The sequence below is a fragment of the Penaeus monodon genome, chromosome 33 (genome assembly GCF_015228065.2).
Source record: "Penaeus monodon isolate SGIC_2016 chromosome 33, NSTDA_Pmon_1, whole genome shotgun sequence".
Lineage (NCBI taxonomy): Eukaryota > Metazoa > Arthropoda > Malacostraca > Decapoda > Penaeidae > Penaeus > Penaeus monodon.
The window spans coordinates 36,106,531-36,107,051 of NC_051418.1; the positions used below are offsets into that span (position 1 = coordinate 36,106,531).

Below are 521 nucleotides of genomic sequence, written 5' to 3' on the forward strand. Positions count from 1 at the left end.
TTCTAGAGCATGTGGTCTGAATATGATAGGATTGATAACGTCATGTGCAAAGTTGGCTTGCTTGTACAATTTTCACACACTGTTAATTCTGTTCCAGTTTCTTTCATCCATATTTGTCATTAGATGTGCCAGCTTGATGCAATTGTTCATTTTTTCTTTTCCATGAAACTTAAAATATACAAAATTATGCCCAAATCTATAAAGTTCTTCAATAATTTTTTTTCTATAAAGTTTTCTCATTGCTGTGATAAGCTAAAAATAAGATGAGACATGTGCAATATCTTTTTCTGATAGTATTTTGTGGCCTTCCAACATGAGCTGTTTTAGCTTGGACAAACAGTTCTTAGGTATTCTCCTGTCTATTTTCTCATTCTTCTCTTTATTCCTGTTTTTTTTTTCCATATCCAGCTTTGCTCCCTAATGGAAATATTGCTTTCAGCTTTTAATTTTCCTTTAGTTCCCCCTCATAGATCATTATAATAGCAAAAAAAAACAACCCCTGTAAATGGCTGTCAGTAGCG

General features: G+C 32.8%; 2 protein-coding genes across 3 annotated transcripts in view; both read left to right on the forward strand.

Moving 5' to 3' along the window:
• The window catches only part of LOC119594447, a gene marked incomplete in the record, with an annotated part of 1,300 nt that extends 806 nt beyond the window's left edge, over window positions 1–494 (forward strand). Inside the window, 1 exon segment of the mRNA XM_037943506.1 lies at window positions 1–494. Within this exon segment, the coding sequence (XP_037799434.1) occupies window positions 1–166 (166 nt within the window).
• The window catches only part of LOC119594446, a 56,086-nt gene that overhangs the window by 44,810 nt on the left and 10,755 nt on the right, over window positions 1–521 (forward strand). The gene's annotated exons all lie outside the window — the stretch shown is intronic.